Source organism: Coturnix japonica, chromosome 1 (assembly GCF_001577835.2).
Source record: "Coturnix japonica isolate 7356 chromosome 1, Coturnix japonica 2.1, whole genome shotgun sequence".
Taxonomy (NCBI): Eukaryota; Metazoa; Chordata; class Aves; order Galliformes; family Phasianidae; genus Coturnix; species Coturnix japonica.
Window position 1 is genome coordinate 24,444,126 of NC_029516.1, and position 16,021 is coordinate 24,460,146.

Genomic DNA, 16,021 nt, shown 5'->3' on the forward strand with positions numbered 1-16,021 from the left:
AGGCTTCCAAAACCAAAGGTTGCATTAGGACTATTGTACTCAAGTCCTGTACTGGTAACCCCTTCTTAAACTCCTTTTCTTGTTGACCTTGATGATTATGCTCTGCAGCTTGATTGTACCTGTGCGAAAATATTACTTGAAATGAACCAAACGTGCTGCTGGACCATTCATGGATTTAAGGTATTATGTTATGAGAAATAGGAAATACACGTTTGTTTTCCTTTATCCTTTGTGGTTTGTATGCCCACTGGTATCTTGTCAGACAGTTCTCTCTTCCAGGCTCAGTTCACGAAGATGATGCGTGCCTCCCATGTCCTTTGCTGTCTTTCTTTAACAAGAATTTGTTCTGGTTCTTCTGCTTATTCCAAAAATGGAGAACTGAATTTTGCAGGGTGGCTGGTTGTGGGCTCACTGTGGGTTTGCTGTGGCAGAACTTCTGAGTTAGTTTTCTGTAAACTTTGGAGCTTTGTAAGCTTTGAATATATAACGCATAGATTTTCAATTGCTACTTGCTGCAAGTTGACCCTGATTAAGCAGAGTTTTGCTTGTATCTTAGTTAAAGGCTTTTTGTTTGCTTGTCTTTATCATATTGACATCTACAGCCTCCAAAGCACTGATTCTTGGGGTAGACAAGGGGTAGATGTGGAGTAGAGGCAGTCCTCTTCATCCAGGTAAAATCTCTGTGTTGATTGCCTGATATATCTTTCTCATACTTCTATAGTTAACATGGGAGGTAATTTTTTCTTAGGTTAGAGTGGCAGGAGCTCTGTTCTTTTCACCTTTCTTGCCTGGTAAATTCCTTGTGCATTGACATTACCCTTGGGCAGAACTGCTTTATTCCTGTGGCACTGTATAAATGTGGTGTAGTTAGGGATTATAAACATACCCCTTGCTATGATGTACTAGGAAATGATTTGCAGATAATGATGTAGAACAGGTACAGTGTGGAACCTTCTGGGGACACACATCTCCTAATGACCTGGACAGGTTGGACATGCCCCATACAGCACCTTCTAGACAAAGGTTAGAAAAAATGGATATCTGCTTATGGTAAAGGTTTCTTTCATCATTTGTTTAGGGAATAAGTGTGTTTTCTGAGATGTTAAAGTGTTTATAGTAGAGTGGAAAACATAAAGAATTCCCTGTGAAACTTGCAACAATCTGTCCTTAGTTCTTCTGTGAGCAGTACAATTGTATGCTTTAACTACAGGTCACAGATAAGATATTTTAAGACACAGTCGCATATGAAGTCTTGTTCTGGATTCTATAACTGACAGTAGTAAGGTCTGGGTGATTTACTCCTGCCAATTAGTTCCTGAATTAATGTACACAGTCAAACAACAGAGCAGTTTGTGCAATGAAAAAGTTTGCACTCCATTACCTGACCAAATAGTTTATTTAACCACATGCATAACAACCAAATGTATGATCACTGTGGTTTATCACTTGGAAAGTTCTCAATTGCTTTACAGTGTTTTACTTATTCCTAGAATCTGATTTCAGCTTGAGTTCCATGTTCTCAATTCAGAAGTTTCTTTTAAGTATGGGAGGAAAGTGCAATTTTTTCTTCTCCTTACCTCCAGTTCCATGGGGCCTCTGTTATTCTGCCTGGATCCCCAGGAGGCTATTAACTGTAGGAAAGAAAATCAATCTTTCAAAAAATGAGTGATTTTAAATTAGTGTAATAGTTATATCAGCTGTCTGTGCATGTTAAGTGATGGCCCTCTTGATGAATTATGGGACTTGGTAATCCTGTGTTTGCTGTCCCTCTGGGGGATTTCAGGAGGCTTTGCTTTGCTCTGCAATGCTGACTTTGCTTAGCTTTCATTTCTCTTCATTATCTACATCACCTGTGCCCCTTTCGGTTGAAGTCTGGCATCTGCCAAACCAGTGTTTGAGTTTTGGGCCTTGGCTTGGTATAAAGCAAGTGCCTGATGTGTCTCAAAGTGGTGGACAATGGATTGATCAATTGATTTAGAATCTGTTTTGAGTTTGTCTCTCTCAGCGTTGTTAGCAACCTGCTGGCTGGTGCTGGGCTGGCATAAGTATTTTTACCTGTGGCTGCTAATTTGTTTTGTACATCAAATAGAGCCTTCACTACTTGTGTTGCTTTTAAACAGCTTCAGAAAACAGTAATGCAGATTTGTTCATCTGGAGAAAGATGGGAAAACTCCTTACTAATAATAAAAGAACAAAGTGTACTGTGTCCAGTTTGCCAGGCATCACCTAGCTGCCTCTCAAGACCTGGACTCATTTACTTTAGGAAGTATTTGATGGTATGGAATGATAATGAGAATTTATCAGTACTGATCTCTGAGAAATATTTATCTGTTTTCTGTGCCTTCTTAGACCCATGATGTTCCCTACGTGTGCTAGGCCATCTTGGGGGGAAGGGTTAATGAGAGAGCTATTAGAATAGTTATTATCTTTAGTGACCCTTCTGATATATTAAACAGTGTTGAAAAACAAAAGGATTATCTTCATTTGTACATAAAAAAGATAAATGCTCAGATGCAGGAATGAATAGTAATATAAACATCTGAAGAGAGCTGTTTCTTCCTCTGACAACTTCCTTCCCAACCATCACATCAAACAGACCATCAATCCCTGCTCAGCAATCTTCATCACCTGGTGTAGGGAACCTCCTTTGGCAGAGGGGTTAGACTCAGTGATCTGTGGAGGTCCCTTCCAACACCTTAGCCAACTGAATTTAAATTCTCCTCACTCCTGAGTTTGGAATAGTAGGTACAGCTCCTAAGCAAGCATCAGTAGCCCAGGAAGGATGTCATTTTTCAAGAGGATCCTTCTGAAAGCACACCATAAGACTGCAGAGATACCGTGAAAAAGGATACATCCAAGTAGAATTCATTTCCAGAGCTTTGATTATAAGGGTAGTAAATGTGAGCATTTGTTACATTTCTTTTTGGGCATACACGTTAAGATACTTGTGGGATTACATTAAATATCCACAAGTTTTAACTTCATGGAGATTATGGATTAGTGATGAAACTCAGCATGGCTAACTGCATGGAGTTCTGCTGGCTCAACTATCGAAATCAGGCTGAAAAGGGAAATGGCTGTTTCCGACCATTAAACCTAATAAACCGGCTTAAATCCAGAGTGGGCTGTTTAAACTTCAGTTCAGCAGTCTCTGAGGATTTGCAGAGGAGAAAGTTTTGCTTCAACAGTCATGATAGTATTTCCAGTATATTTGAAACATCTCTTAATTGCATGAGATCAAGAAAGTTCTGCTTCATTTAAGCTTAAAAGAAGAAACAACCAGTAACCATGCACCAGAGTACTTGTAAGTGATTTGTAATCATCTTTTTCCTTAGTTGCACTTAATTCCACTCCTGGCAAGCTGTACAACCTATCAAGAGATTATTTCATGTCTGTGGATAATTGGCTGACCTGTATGACAGGCTACACCAGCTCACAGTTATGGTTTATTTTTAAGGCTAAATAAATTAAACAGTTGCATGATTTTTTTTTTCCTGTTGTTGTTGTTGTTTGTTTGTTTCATTATTAATGATACGACAGCTTCTGATTAGGTCCATATTCTGATTCCTGTGACATTTGTCATTTAATAGATATGCATCCTAAGTAGCGAAATGGTTAAGATTCGTAGCTTATGGAGGCAGAATAAATCCTTGAGTTATGAAATGTCAGACAGTACAATAAAAATAGGTGAAAGCCAAAGCTAAAAGAATTCTTACTGATAGAATGGCATTATTTACAATAAATGTATAATGAAATGTTTGAATGTCAGGGAAATACAGATTACTAAGAGACGAAAGCTCACAGCCAGTGTAATGATACCAGAACTGAGAAGTATTGGTGTTAAAAATTACATGAAACATTGATTTTATTTTTGTTTTTTTTCACTGATGGTAGGTCAAGTACGGAGTTAAACCCCACTCTTATGAAGGAAATAAAAGAAAGCAGACCAGTATGTCATCTATCATTTCATTTAATGGACCTGTCTGTTGTAAAATAAACTTTACTGCAGAAGATGGATGGTCTGTCTCTTTTTCTTTTTAGTGAAGAAACCTCAAGCTTTGCTTTTTTTGGCCTCCTTGAGTGTTACTTATTATTTGAATAGGAGAAAACAGTGAGATTTTAAGGGGAAAACGATCTAATTTGCCAGGTTCTTCTGTACCCAAAACGTAAGGTTTCTTGGCTGCTGTACTGATACTGAACTGTGCTCCCCTTGGGAGGTTCAGAAAGTTGAGGAGTGATGTTGCAGCTTGCTCAGTGATCTTGTTTTTCTTTGTGGTTCACAAGACTACAGCTCTTCTGAGCTTGTGTTCATATGGCAGTACATGCAGTTTATTAAAGGCTGTGAAATTACAGACACCAAATTCACGTAGCATGTTGGGATACAGCGCTCTTTCAGGGGAAGAGGAGAATGGGGAGGGAAATGCGTAATCATTAGACTTTGACTCAGTGCTCTTGCATTAAATCAGCATAAAACTGTAAGGATGCTCTCAGCAATTCAGTGTGTTTATTGAAATAAACATGTATTAGTGTTATTTGAAAACAGAGAGAGAGAAGCTTTATGGAAAATATTTCCTGTGTCTCTAATTATGTGAGACATCCAGTTTCTCCATTCCATTTCTGCTGTCTTTTTTTTGGATATGCAAGAAATATCACCATGGATCTGAACTGAAAATCACGTGCAACTTTAAATCTTATGAATTTAAATTTTGAGAGGCTTTTCTGAGCACCATCATTGCTTTAACGAGGCACTGAAACCTGTTTCCTGTGATGACATGTCCTCAAATGCACTTGGGCTTATGCTGTCATACATCATTCTCCCATCTTCTCTGTATCTGACGCTGGCAGGAAGATTAAAAAAATAAAAATAAATGAATAAATTGGGTCACTAGTTTGATTTTAATCAGAAATCTCAGTTCCCCAGAAGCTCTGGACAAAACCCAAAGACTTTTTTTTTTGAGTTAAAGTTGCAGTAACTCTTCTGCCTGGCCATGCTATTAAAAGTTAAGGCAATTACTTAACAAAGTGTAAAGACAGTCACTTGAAAGACCTAGTACTTCAGAAATACTTAGTCACGATAAAAGTCATAGTACTATACTTTTTACCTGTAGAATTTTGTCCTCATGGATGATGTCATCTTAACATAATCTACTTTTCCTACACGTTCTCCTTTGTATCACCTGGATTTTTAAGTTGTTGATGTTTCTGAGTAATGAAGGAAAATGGTGCTTCTTGTTCATGATGGCAGCCTTGGTTTATCAGTACAGCATCCATAGCTCTGCATTATTGAATTGTGAGTCCAGCTGGTGTGTAGCTTAGCTGCTTTATTACAATGATTGAAAGCATGAAATCTATACTTGATGGTACTGAGTTTACCTCGCCTTCTACTGTGATGCTTCAGACAGCTTTTGTATTGAAATTCCTCCACTGAAGTGAAAGAAACTCTACAACAAATTGATAGTGAGGGGCTGCATCATCTATTCAGGATTACTGTCATCTATTAAATGTACACTAGCTATGTTTTCTAGATGTGTAAAACCTTTTATTTTCTTCTACAACTACTGCTACTTTTATTTTCTTTTTACTTTTAAAAGACCTTTTCCAGAACTAATGCAAGTCATGAAATTGCTTTGAGCAATTTGTAGATGTAGTGAGAGGCAGTATTTAAAGAAATGCTTAACTCTCTGACTGGAGAAGAAAAACGATTATTGAAATCTCATACCTGCAAGGATAGAGACCCAGTGGTACATCCTGAATTATCCCTGCTGTGTTTAGATGTGTAACCATTCTTAATGGCAGCTGATGCACCAGGAAGCCATCAGTTGTTTCTTCTAACACTCTTTCCAATGTACAGTGTTTGATTACTAGGGTACCCAAAGGAGGTGGAATGTGAAGGGTTTTGCAAATATTGGGAGATCTGTTAACGAACAGGCTATGAAGTTCTTCCTGAAGCTGAGCAGCAGAATGAGAAGAGCTTGACAAAGGTTCAGACAGGCACACTAAACTGTTTATCTGTGTTAGAACAGTCCTGTGGTTTTTGGAAGCTTAGTCATCAGGGATTTGAAAGTGATTACCTTGCTGAATTCAGACGATGAGACCAGAACAGGGTGGAGTGCTTTCTACTGCAGCTCTCTGTTCTTTGCGCATTTCAGGCATTTGGGATGGTTTGTATTTGTATTTTGGACAAGCAAAGAATAAACATATGGAAAGGTTGGTGATTCTTCTTACATTTTCAAAGCTTGGACATTGATACAAACATTTTTGATGATTTTTGAAGTGCCTTGAAGTATTTGTATAAATAGCTATTAGAAATATGCCACACAACTGTCTCTTTAAGAATGGGTCAGTGCTGCACTTGAAATGTTCACATGTGGCTCAGGAGTCCTGGGCTGTCATCCTCTGAGCTGTGTGTTTGGTCCTTCTAGTTCTGATGTATAGGGAGGGGAGAGAGCTCACATCCTTCCATTTCAGAATAAATCTGAGGGTCCTTGTCCTCAGTGTCCTGCAGGATATTTAAGGATAACTTCTGTTACTATGGCTAACACTGTATATATTGTCTTTATTGAGAAGAGATTAGATTGATTTATCTTTTTTTTTTTTTTAATCCCCCTCCCTTTCCCTCTGCTTTTCTGTCACTGTCTTTATTAGCTTGTTTTTGGTTAACAGCAAGCCTCCTAGGGTGTCTGTAGGCAGAAGAATGCATTACTGAACAGATGCCTGAATTAACCCCTGTATTAGAAGCATGAGCATGTAGCCGTGCTTCTGTGGCACTCCATCCAGATCAATTCATATGTAGGCAACAATGAGCGCCTGTGATGGCCTTGTACATTCTGCATTAGCAAGGCTGTACTCCTGTGTGTGTTAATGTCTGTAAAAATTCTGCCTGTTTTGAAATCTAAAGAGATATTTCAGCTTCTTTTGAGGAGAAAATACTTCATCTTGGAATAGGAACCGCTAAGGAATGCTTTGGAGAAAGGTGCAGAGAGGGTGACTGGAGAATACTTGTTCAAACTTTCCTATAAGAACAGAGTGTTGTGAAATGAAATCTTAAGTGGCAGGTGTAAAATAAAAGGAAGATATTTTGTCGTGTTCTGTCGTTGGTTTGTTTGTTTTCCTGAAGCATGTTTAAGTTGGAAAGCTCACTGTCAGGGGAATTTGTGGGTATGACCATTGCAGCGCATTCAAAGCCTGGTTACACACATTCACTGAAAAAAGCTTAACTTTTAGTCATAGTCGAAATAGACAGCAGTAAGTTATCTAAAATGAACTCCCAGTGTCTTTTTAAGGCTTAAAGCTCCCCAGTATAATTCCGTACAGCTTTTCTGATTTTTTTTTCTATTTTTTTTTTTTTTTAAATAGAAAATAACCCCCTTGAGATACCTTACCTGAAACTCTGAATTTGGTGAAAGAATGGCATTTAAAGTCTAGTATAAAAAGCTTAAAAATTACATTTGCCACAGAGGGGACCTGATTTCAATTATAACAGATAATATCTGGAATCAATAATAGCTCCTGGCCATCTGTTAGGAGGAAAGAAACAACAGTGTTTGCCTCATTAGTTCTTATATGCAGGTCTCCAGTCATTTCAGGCATAAACATTTTAAGAATGCATCCTCGAGCAAAGCTTTGAAATGGGCTGCCCAGCCCTGCTACCAGCCAATCGATCCCTTTTCTGTCATCACATCTTGCTCCCTGTCACAACCAGTTCCTCTGACACTGTGCTCCCACCTTCCACATCATTTATTTTGCAGTGCGCTTTTTATGTTTCTGTGAGGTTTGTATGCATTCTAATAGCTGGGACATCACGTTTAGGACATTGATCTGGAGTCTGGCTTTTATTCCCCCATCAAGCATGCACAGTGTGGCCAAGTAATTATTAAAGCAACTTGTGTTTTTCTATCCCTTTCCGCTTCCCCCCACTTTCTTCAGTTGAAGGTCTCATTTGTGTCACCTGATGTCCCAGTGTACAGCTGTGCTCCATGTGTCCAGCCTGGTGGTTGCTGGGATGTCCCCCCTGCTGTCCCGGTGCCATTAAGTTTGGGCTGTGCCTGCGTGGCTGCACTCAGAAGCTGCAGCATGCCTGTGCCTTCCTTCCTGCTGCTGAGCTCTGTATGTCAGAGCAGCAATGCTATACAGGTTGCAGGACAACAGAAGGTTCCTACACAAAAGAACTGTTTTTAAGCATAAAGATCTTGGCCTTGGATTGATCTGTTCGTAGGCTGGGGACCTGCATGTGCAAAGCTGCCCAACAGGGAGCATAGATAGGCAGTAATTTAGATAATGACAGAAAGGAAAGACAAAATTTCTTTGAGAATTTGAATATGAACACCATCAGATTCTTCCTTTTTTTCCTAATTGGAGCAGTGCTCTGGTGTGTACGTAAGGGTTAGAAACCTCTTCCCAGTTGCTCACACATGTCCTTATAGTGAAAAAGTGAAGCTCCTCAAAAGAACATCTTGTAATATCTCTAATCACATTCCTGACTGAACTGACTTTCTGTTGTGTTCTTTATGGAGAAGGATATTGAGGAAATATTGGCATTTTTGATTATTTTGAGCAGTTAATCACAGAGAAGTAACTTAATCCCAAAGCAAGGACCACTATGAGATGACCAACTCCCTCTCCATGCTCACAAGTAAATGAGTTCTTTCATAATTTGAGTTTCAATGTACCTGCAATACCATATGAATGTTGACCCTGGAGCTGCTTTAATGTTGTATGTCATTATAGATCACTCTATAATTTCACCACTTAAGTGAACTGGGTTTTGGTGTCCTGTGTTGTTATCTTGTTTTCCCATTCTGAGTAGCCTTTGGCAGCCAGAATATATTTAACAGTGCCAAGTTGGGTGTTGCGTTGTTGGCAGAGAACACATCCTCCCACTAAGTTTTATTCTTGAGTTAAACATTTCCTCCTTCTCTGATGGCTGAGAGGTCACTGAAGGGAACATCGATTGCTGTTCCTGTGCTTGAAATGCAAATTATAAGACCTTCTGGTCCTATGATGACATTAATGCATTTGGGTGCACGTGCTTCTGATCCATAGATTCTCACTGTGGAATGGTGTGTCCGTTGGAGGAAAGAGCAAGAAGTTTGTCACATCAAAGTCATATTGCAGCTTTGCTAATAGCCCTGGGTCCCAACTGAGCTGCTGAACCCTCTCTGAGAGGACTGAAGCCACCTCTTTCCACAGCTTGGTTATTATCCTTCTGGTATTCTAAATGTATATAGATACCACAGCTACAAGGCATGGATATCCGCCTCCTGTCTTGGTCTCAGCTCTGGACACGATTAATAGAAAGTTAGCCAAGGAATCTTTTCTGTGCTGAGTTGCTTGCTCTATGCACAGTAATTCATCTGTGGGTTCCTGAGCCTTACTTTGCATTCTCTGCTGCTCCACCGCACACTTCTCATTTGCTTGAGTGGCGTTGCTTGAGACAAATCTGTCTGTTTTGAGCCTGACCTCTGTTAGACTCCTGCCAGAAACCTGTGGTGAATATGCTGCCTTCGTGGTGCAGGTGATGCCCTCGTGTCTTTCTTTCTTTCTTTGTCCTGGTACTCTGCAGGCTATCCTTCTAGTGGATATTTCAAGATCTAATTTTGTCTTCCATACGTGTTCTAAAATGAGTTCTGGCTATTTTCTACCGTATGTCAGATTTCAATCTTTTTTTTTTTTCTTTGTCCTGGAAGGGCTTTTTAAAAAATCTCTTTTCAAAAAGAGAAGGAGAAAAAAAAAAAAATAAAAAAAAATCTGTATCTGATCTAGTAACTGAGTAATAAAAACTAGATGTCAAAGCAAAGCTGGATCATAACAGTGTGACAAGAGATATTGACTCTTAAGGGGAAAATTACTGTCATTCTTTCACAAAATTTAAAAATAAGACATCTAACAACTATAAGACAAAGATTTTGTTTGCACGCTAGGTCTGCAAATTCTTCATTTCATTTGCTGCATATATGGGAGCTATTAAAGCAAACTTTGTAATTCACTTTTGCTTCTTAGAAACTGGAAAGCTGACTGGAATGGCTCCAGGCATTCCAGTGCCATGGGGGAATTCGTAGATGTCTTATTGATAATCAGCTTTTTAAGACAAATCTATTCATATTTAGTAAGCTGTTTCCACTTTTAGATTTTTGTCTAAGAATTAATTGGGAAATTTTTAGTTCTTAATTCTCAGATAAATATTTTCAGTGGGAATATGCTTTCTTGCAACTATTAAAAAAAACCTAAAAAAATATGTACTTGATTGGGGTGGGGGATACCTGGATAATTTCTTTGTGTTGTAACAGGAATAAAATTACCTTCTTAATATTTGCTTTGCCTGTTGACACTTTAAGGCATTATATATAATTATTTTAGCTGAAGAGAAGCCAATCCCTGTTTTTTTCTGTGGAATCTTTCTGACTGAGTGGAGCTGCACTTTTCACTGTTTGCCCCACCATCTGACAAGTGGCACCAACAATGTGGTGGAGATCACTAGGATTGCTTGTGTAGATGGCTGTCCTGCATTATTTCTTTCTCTGCACCCTCCTGTTTCTTATGGGGAAGGACACTGAATAAACAGGCGGCATCATAATTTTCCTGTCTGTTTGCATATCCTACGTTGCCCATCACTGAGTTAAGATATTCCAGTCTTGATCTGTAAGATTTTTATTTCATTACAGGTATTATGCCAGTATATCTAGAGAGCTAATGTGAAATGGATGAGGCCAGGCTTTTTTTAGTGGTTCCCTGAGTGTGAACAAGAGGCACAATATGGGACCCAGGGAGTTCTGTCTGAATATGAGGAAGAACTTCTTTACTGTGAGGAAAACAGAGCACTGGCACAGGCTGCCCAGGGGGGCTGCTAAGTCTCCTTCTCTAGAGAACCTACAGAACCTACCTGGATGCTTTCCTGTGCAACCTACTGTACAGAACCTGCTTTAGTTGGATCCAATGATCTCCAGAGATCCAACTCCAACAGTTCTTTGATTCTGTGACTCAGGGCAGCGCTTTTTATTTCAGTGTGCATATCTTTGGGTACTCTGTTTTTGTTTTTTTGGAGAGTATGGGTAGCACTAAACTGAATGTAGATCATTCATTGCAAATGCCTTGGAAAAAGGAAGTCTTGTTGCTGCAAGTTCTGCTCACATATCAGACTTTTTGGTGCTGACCAAGCGCGTAGTCTCACAGGGCTTTTCCAAAGGGGTGAATAAAGACTGGGTAGTGGGCAAGGGTGATTCAGTAATGTCTGACAAATGCTGGAGAGTATTTGACAAAAATGTACTTTGTTTTAGAAGTGAAGGAAGTAATTTGTCTTCAAAATTTGCGTGGAGTGTTTAACCTTACATACTGCCAAGCACTGACAGCGATTCAGAGAACTGAAACATCGTAGGAAACAGGCATGTGCGCCGTTTCAGCAAAGTCAAGTAAAACTTGTGTGTACACCCGAGGACAAGATTTATGCTCTTAAATCTATCACAGCATGTGAAGGACTTTTAAAACTTCCTGCTGATTTTACAGCTGAAGTAATTTATTTCTGTGGTATTAAATTAAGAAAAAGTGATGCCTCATAGAGCTTGAGGGGAGATAATGTTGGTTTTTAGTAGCTTTTATTTCCACCTGTGCAGTGGGAAATTTGTCCGGTTGCCATTACTTACAGTTATTAATGAAACAAATTTCACACAGGCTGTCAAAATTGTCATACCATCCAAATGAAGCATTTTTGTTTTGAACTGCTGCATGTTTTGTAACGTGCCATCCTGTGTTATAGAACATATCCCATTGTCTCAGTCTGAAAAGCTTGAGCTTTCTGGCAAGGATTCACAAAGGAATTTTAGATTTCTGTGGTCTCTGACAACAAACTGCTGCTGCTGCTGCTTTAGGAGCAGTGTGACATGGGCAGGAGGCTGCCTCTGTGTTGAGCCTGAGTGCGGTCACTGCCTGTGGTGGGGGAGATTCCAGCCAGAAGACCAGAGGCTAAAAGGATTTTTGTGGCTTCAAATGTTGCATTTCCTTTGGTGTAAGAGTAGTTGCTTACTTAGCACAGCTGCACCGACAGGCTTCCTTTTTCGCTTTTACATGCAAAGATTTGTTTTTATAGCCCTGAGTTGTTTTTCGTATCACTGTGAGATTTGTGTTTTCCTGTCGGTGTTTGTAGATAGTGGACAGCAGCAAGACTTCTGTCAGGTCACCAAGTGGTTTGCTGCATCACACCCTTTTGATAGTTAGAAAGCCATTTTCCTAGTCAAGTTCAAAATTAAACTTATAAGTGATATTGCAGTTCAGAGAATCAAAATCACTGTTGCTTAGTGTCTTGGCCTGAGTGAGGCAGCTTTTTAACTCAGAATTTCAGCTGTAATAAACGTTGGGTTGAATGGCTGAATTGACATCTGGCATGTCAATCAATTTTTAGCAATTGAGGGAAGGAGTTTTCTGGGCAGTTTTGAGGTATTATGTGTTGGTTCTGAGATGAAAAAAAGAGGTTCTTTTTTAGTGCTTACAGTGTAAGACTTAAATCTGGATTCCTTTAAGTATTTGGAAAAATCACTGCTCTGGTGGGTGCTTTGTTTCTCCAGCCCAAGGTCATGCCCATGCACGCTCATCTTTTCTGGCCAGCAAGGCTGTGTGCAGAGCATTGCATGCCAGTGGGTTCTTAAAAGCAACCCGCTTTAGCATGTTTTGCTGTTCTGCAGTCCCTGAATGTTTCCTCAACTGGGATTATTATATGGAGTGTTGGATCTACAACACCCATTAAACTACTGAGAAATAAGTCTTGCCTTTTGAGACATGCTGGTGGTACAGATGGCAACCAAAATATTGGCACTCCCTGCTTGCAGACGTCTGAGGTCAGCTATCTGGTAGCGGGAACATTTGGAATAAAACAGTTTCTGTCCTTGAGGGTAGTTAAGAGTAACAGACTAGCTGACAGCCTTCTCCAGTACAAGCTTTCCATTCATGCATAGTGGGTCTGTTTCTTTCTTTTATATGAGTCCTGTGTTTTAAATATTCTGTTCACAACAGCGGCTTAAACTCTGACTCTTTCTTCAACTCCTTCTGTTCTTAACTTTTCCTGCTAGTATATGAATTTTATTAACAAGGAATCCTGCTTTATATTTTAAACATGCAAATAATCAAAACTTTCTGTCTTTTTCAGTAATAGCTGGTTTTCGAGGAACAGTTCCACATGGCCTCTCCCTGGAGATTGGAGACACGGTTCAGATACTGGAGAAGTGCGATGGTGAGTTCACTGGCTGGACATCCACTGGTAACAAAGGATCCTATAGTGTTGATTAAAACACCACTTCTACTCATTCATTTTCTTAACTGAACAAATTTTTGAAGTCATCAATATAAAAAGAATGTGGTGCTCAGGGCCATGGTTTAGTGGTGGGTTGTTAAGAGTTAGGGCAGTAAGGTTAGGTTGCGATTGGACTTGATGATCTTTAAGATCTTTTCCAAAGGATTTTTTATTCATTCATTCAATAGGTGTGCCTTTGTTGTTTATTTATTTATTTATTTTTAATTTTTAATTTTGGAGTGATATACTTTTAATCTTGTAAGAAATGTTCCTATGAAAGGCATAGGATCTGTCAGTTTGAACTGGGTATGCTATGAATCTTGTATAGTAATGCAGTCAATACATTTGGATTATGAAGTCCAAAAATGATTTGTAAATGTTTAGTATATGAGTATGAATCTATTTCCTCTTTTGCATTAGACTTTCTGTCTAGTGCAAAATATATCTGGGTTGCATTACCAGAAACAGTCAGGGATATAGGGTAAAATAATAATTCCTGAAAATTACTGTGAATTAAGTCATCTAAATATGTGCTGGTTTAAACAAATTGCCTCTCATTATGTGGAAAGTACTCTAGATGAGTGCAGTCTGACATCACTGCATAGTTGTATCTGTCCAAAAGGAAAAATGGAATCTGTTTTACATATGGAAATGACTTGAATAATTTGAAAAACAAAAATGTTCTTTCTTCACAGGATGGTACAGAGGATTTGCCTTAAAAAACCCAAATGTTAAGGTAAAGATCAATTACGGTTTTGCACTTTGGCAATAATGTGTATTTACTTCTTTTGAAAGTTTATAGTCTCCATGTAAGTAGATGATATTTACCCTTAAAATAAATCTGGAGCTTAGTGTTAAGTGTATTTTTGATATTGCATGAATTAGATTTCGACAATGATTACACTTCTCAAAGGCTCTTGTGCATTTGGATGACTTTACAAATCCAAGGCTCAGACAAATTTTTATTTTAATCTGATTTTTAGAAGCTAAGTTAAATCACAGAATCACAGAACTGTAGGGGTTGGAAGGGACCTCCAGAGATCATTGAGCCCAACCCCCCTGCCAAAGCAGGTTCCCTACACCACGTCACACAGGTAGGCGTCCAGGCGGGTCTTGAATATCTCCAGAGAAGGAGACTCCACAACCCTCCTGGGCAGCCTGTTCCAGTGCTCCGTCACCTTCACCGTAAAGAAGTTCTTGCGCACATTCGTGCAGAACTATGCTCCAGTTTCTGGCTGTTTCCCCTTGTCCTGTCTCCACACACTGCTGAAAAGAGTCTGGTGTCACCAATTTGCCTCCCACACCTCAGATATTTATAGACCTGGATCAGGTCCCCCCTCAGTCTTTTTTTCTCAAGGCTAAACAGACTCGGTTCACTTTGCCTTTCTTCATAGGAGAGGTGCTCCAGGCCCTTCACCATTTTTGTGGCCCTCCACTGGACTCTTTCCAAGAGATCCCTGTCTTTTTTGTACTGAGGAGCCCAGAACTGGGAAAAGACTACCAAGATTGGAAACTGTAAATAATGTTAGAAAAGTTAATTAATTAGACTATGCCTATTTTCTTGATGGCATATATTAGTTCACAACAGCCATTGGAGCTGTATGTGGAGTATCAGTTGAAAAAAAAAATTGTCTGTTTCCATGTATAATGCATTTTGGTTTTTTTTTCCTTGTTGTGTAGTCTTTGATTTCCATGGGAGTGTAGCTGATAGACTTCACTGTTTGGTTTTTGTTGCATTCAGACGTGAAATAGTATGATAGTCATACACTTGCTTTCTTCAGCATTTGTTCATCTCCTAGTGTCTTAGATTTTCCTGTCTTAACCGTCTTTTCTGTTTACTTACTTTCCTGTTGACAGTCAGTATAAAGTGTTAGTTTTTCATACGGGAAACCATTTCAAGACTTCTTTTCCTTCAGCACACTGTCAGCTTATCTCCTATTTCTTTTTTTTTTTTTTTTCTTTTTTCTTCATTTCCAAGCCTCTTCAGCTGCAAACTAGGGCATATAATATATAAATTTCAGAAGTTTCTAGGAGATCCTCTCATACAAGTCACCAGTTCCTTATCCTTAAGCTTTCAGTCTCTGCTCACATAAATTTGCTTTGCTTTAAGTGGAAGGTCAGTGTGAGAAATAAATCTAAGCAGTGTCTAACCTGATGTTTACTACCTTGACCTCATTGATAAATATTACGATTTGATTTATAAGACACGAGCAGTTGGTATTTATCACATCTTCTGTGTCTTTTGTTGCAGTTCTCACCACATGTTTGCTGTCACAGTTTCTTTGTGGTCTGTCAAATGTGTTGATAGAAGTTATGAATAGGTTTTCTAAACATGACTTGATGTGTGAGGAAATGAGATAGATGATTTCCACATTCATAGAAAAAAAGGAAGGCAAACCGTTTTCTGAACTGGAGTTTTGAAGAGAGCCTCTCCAAAAGTAAAATAAGAGCACCTTGTAAGTCAGCTTGTTATTGGTATTGCTCTGTGAAGACTCTCCCGTTGTTAATCCATCAGCTTGGATGCTCAGAGAAATTATCTGTGGCAGCTGGTCTGCAGTATCCCTGTGTATGCACCATCCTGATTTCTGGCACATTGTTACAAATGCCAAAGCTACACGTTTAACTGTCCTTGGGAGATGCTCTCCTGAACTACTTCACACTACACAGGGGAAGGAGCATTCTCAAGGACAGCTGATATTACACAGTAGATGCCTTTTTTTCAATGGTCTAGTAGTGGTTTGTGTT

The 16,021-nt window shown here is 39.1% G+C and overlaps 1 protein-coding gene across 5 annotated transcripts in view; it reads left to right on the top strand.

Moving 5' to 3' along the window:
- DOCK4 (dedicator of cytokinesis 4) overlaps positions 1-16,021 on the top strand; it is a 234,356-nt gene that overhangs the window by 63,386 nt on the left and 154,949 nt on the right. For all 5 annotated transcript variants that reach the window (XM_015854108.1, XM_015854118.2, XM_015854089.2 and 2 more), the window contains exons 2-3: positions 13,133-13,216; positions 13,972-14,012. In XM_015854108.1, coding sequence (XP_015709594.1) covers positions 13,133-13,216; positions 13,972-14,012 — 125 coding nt within the window. The remainder of the gene's footprint in view (positions 1-13,132; positions 13,217-13,971; positions 14,013-16,021) is intronic.